Here is a 1,600-nt window from a genome sequence, read left to right on the forward strand (position 1 = left end):
ATTTCTGTAAGACACCTCAGTGAATCAATGACGATATCCTTAAAACATAAACCAAGAAACAAAAAGCCCTACATCAGCGTCAGTGGAAAGCGAAAATTATCTGAAAAAATATTCAGTTATAAGTTGAGAAAAAATAGGTTCCTTCATAGTTTAGTCATAACTCCAAAAGCAATATAAAACTGTGTACTGTAGAAAAAAAGAATAAAATCAAAGAATAATCTTGCCATGCATTTTAAAGTGAACACACGTGTGCACGAACGGTTGTGTGTATGTGTGTGTATGTGCATGTGTATGTGTGTGTGTGTATGTGTGAGTGTGTGTGTGTGTGTGTGTGTGTGTGTGTGTGTGTGTGTGTGTGTGTGTGTGTGTGTGTGTGTGTGTGTGTGTGTGTGTGTGTGTGTGTGTGTGTGTGTGTGTGTATGTGTGTGTGTGTGTTTGTGTGCGTGTGTGTGTGTGTGTGTGTGTGTGTGTGTGTGTGTGTGTGTGTGTGTGTGTGTGTGTGTGTGTGTGTGTGTGTGTGTGTGTGTGTGTGTGTGTGTGTGTGTGTGTGTGTGTGTGTGTGTGTGTGTGTGTGTGTGATTGAGTGTGTGTGTATGTACTTATTTTTGTATCTCACATATACAAATTATAGAGTAAAGATACGCCTTTGACCTGATTTTCTGTTTTTACCACACTTTTCAGTCTTCCATACTTGCGTCGAAAGTTGGGACTGCAATGAGGAAGCCGTGAGGAACTACTTGAATCGTTACGCTGCTTCGACCTACGCCACCTGCGAAACTTATGCCCGGGTGCACTTCGGAGGTCCCTCTGGGGCTTCGGCCGACTACACTCTCGACTACTGGTACAAGGTCGAGAAGTGTCTTGAAAACGGCTACTACACTCCTCCCCCAAAATAAATACCATGAGCAATGTAATACTGTATCTTAAATTCGATTTTCTGATTTCATATCTGACCAATCTGAGAACAAACGCTAATTTTCTCTGTTTATCTGATATACATACTGCAATATACTAATTGTACTCCAATTGCTGTCTGGTTGTCAACTGACCTACAATATCATACTAGATTCCTTCCTAGAAAATTCTATTCATAAGCTACCTTAAAAATGCTTATGATAACAAACTACTTTACTTTTTGTTGTTAATAAGAAAGTCATACATGAATATCTTTTACTCTGAAATCCTATTTTGAAAAAAAAAATAACAGTAAAATACTGCATATAATGAACTAAAACACCTTATGGTATCCCCTCTCTGTGGTAAAGGAAAGCTCTCAATGATATATAATGCATTTACCTCAAATCTGGGTAATGCAATGATATAGATGCATAAAACACACACACACACACACACACACACACACACACACACACACACACACACACACACACACACACACACACACACACACACACACGCACACACACACACACACACACACACACACATACACTCACACACACACACACACACACACACACACACATACGCACACATAAACACACACACAGACACACACACACACACACACACACACACACACACACACACACACACACACACACACACACACACACACACACACACACACACATATATA

The 1,600-nt window shown here is 40.1% G+C and overlaps 1 protein-coding gene across 1 annotated transcript in view; it reads left to right on the forward strand.

Annotated features, from left to right (window-relative positions):
- The window catches only part of LOC143020321 (invertebrate-type lysozyme-like), a 3,864-nt gene extending 2,704 nt beyond the window's left edge, over positions 1-1,160 (forward strand). The window contains exon 3 of the mRNA XM_076176632.1: positions 682-1,160. Within this exon, the coding sequence (XP_076032747.1) occupies positions 682-896 (215 nt within the window). The 3' untranslated portion in view covers positions 897-1,160. The remainder of the gene's footprint in view (positions 1-681) is intronic.
- Positions 1,161-1,600: the final 440 nt, after the last annotated feature.

This window comes from Oratosquilla oratoria, chromosome 39 (genome assembly GCF_046742065.1).
Source record: "Oratosquilla oratoria isolate Oo_2021 chromosome 39, ASM4674206v1, whole genome shotgun sequence".
Classification (NCBI taxonomy): domain Eukaryota; kingdom Metazoa; phylum Arthropoda; class Malacostraca; order Stomatopoda; family Squillidae; genus Oratosquilla; species Oratosquilla oratoria.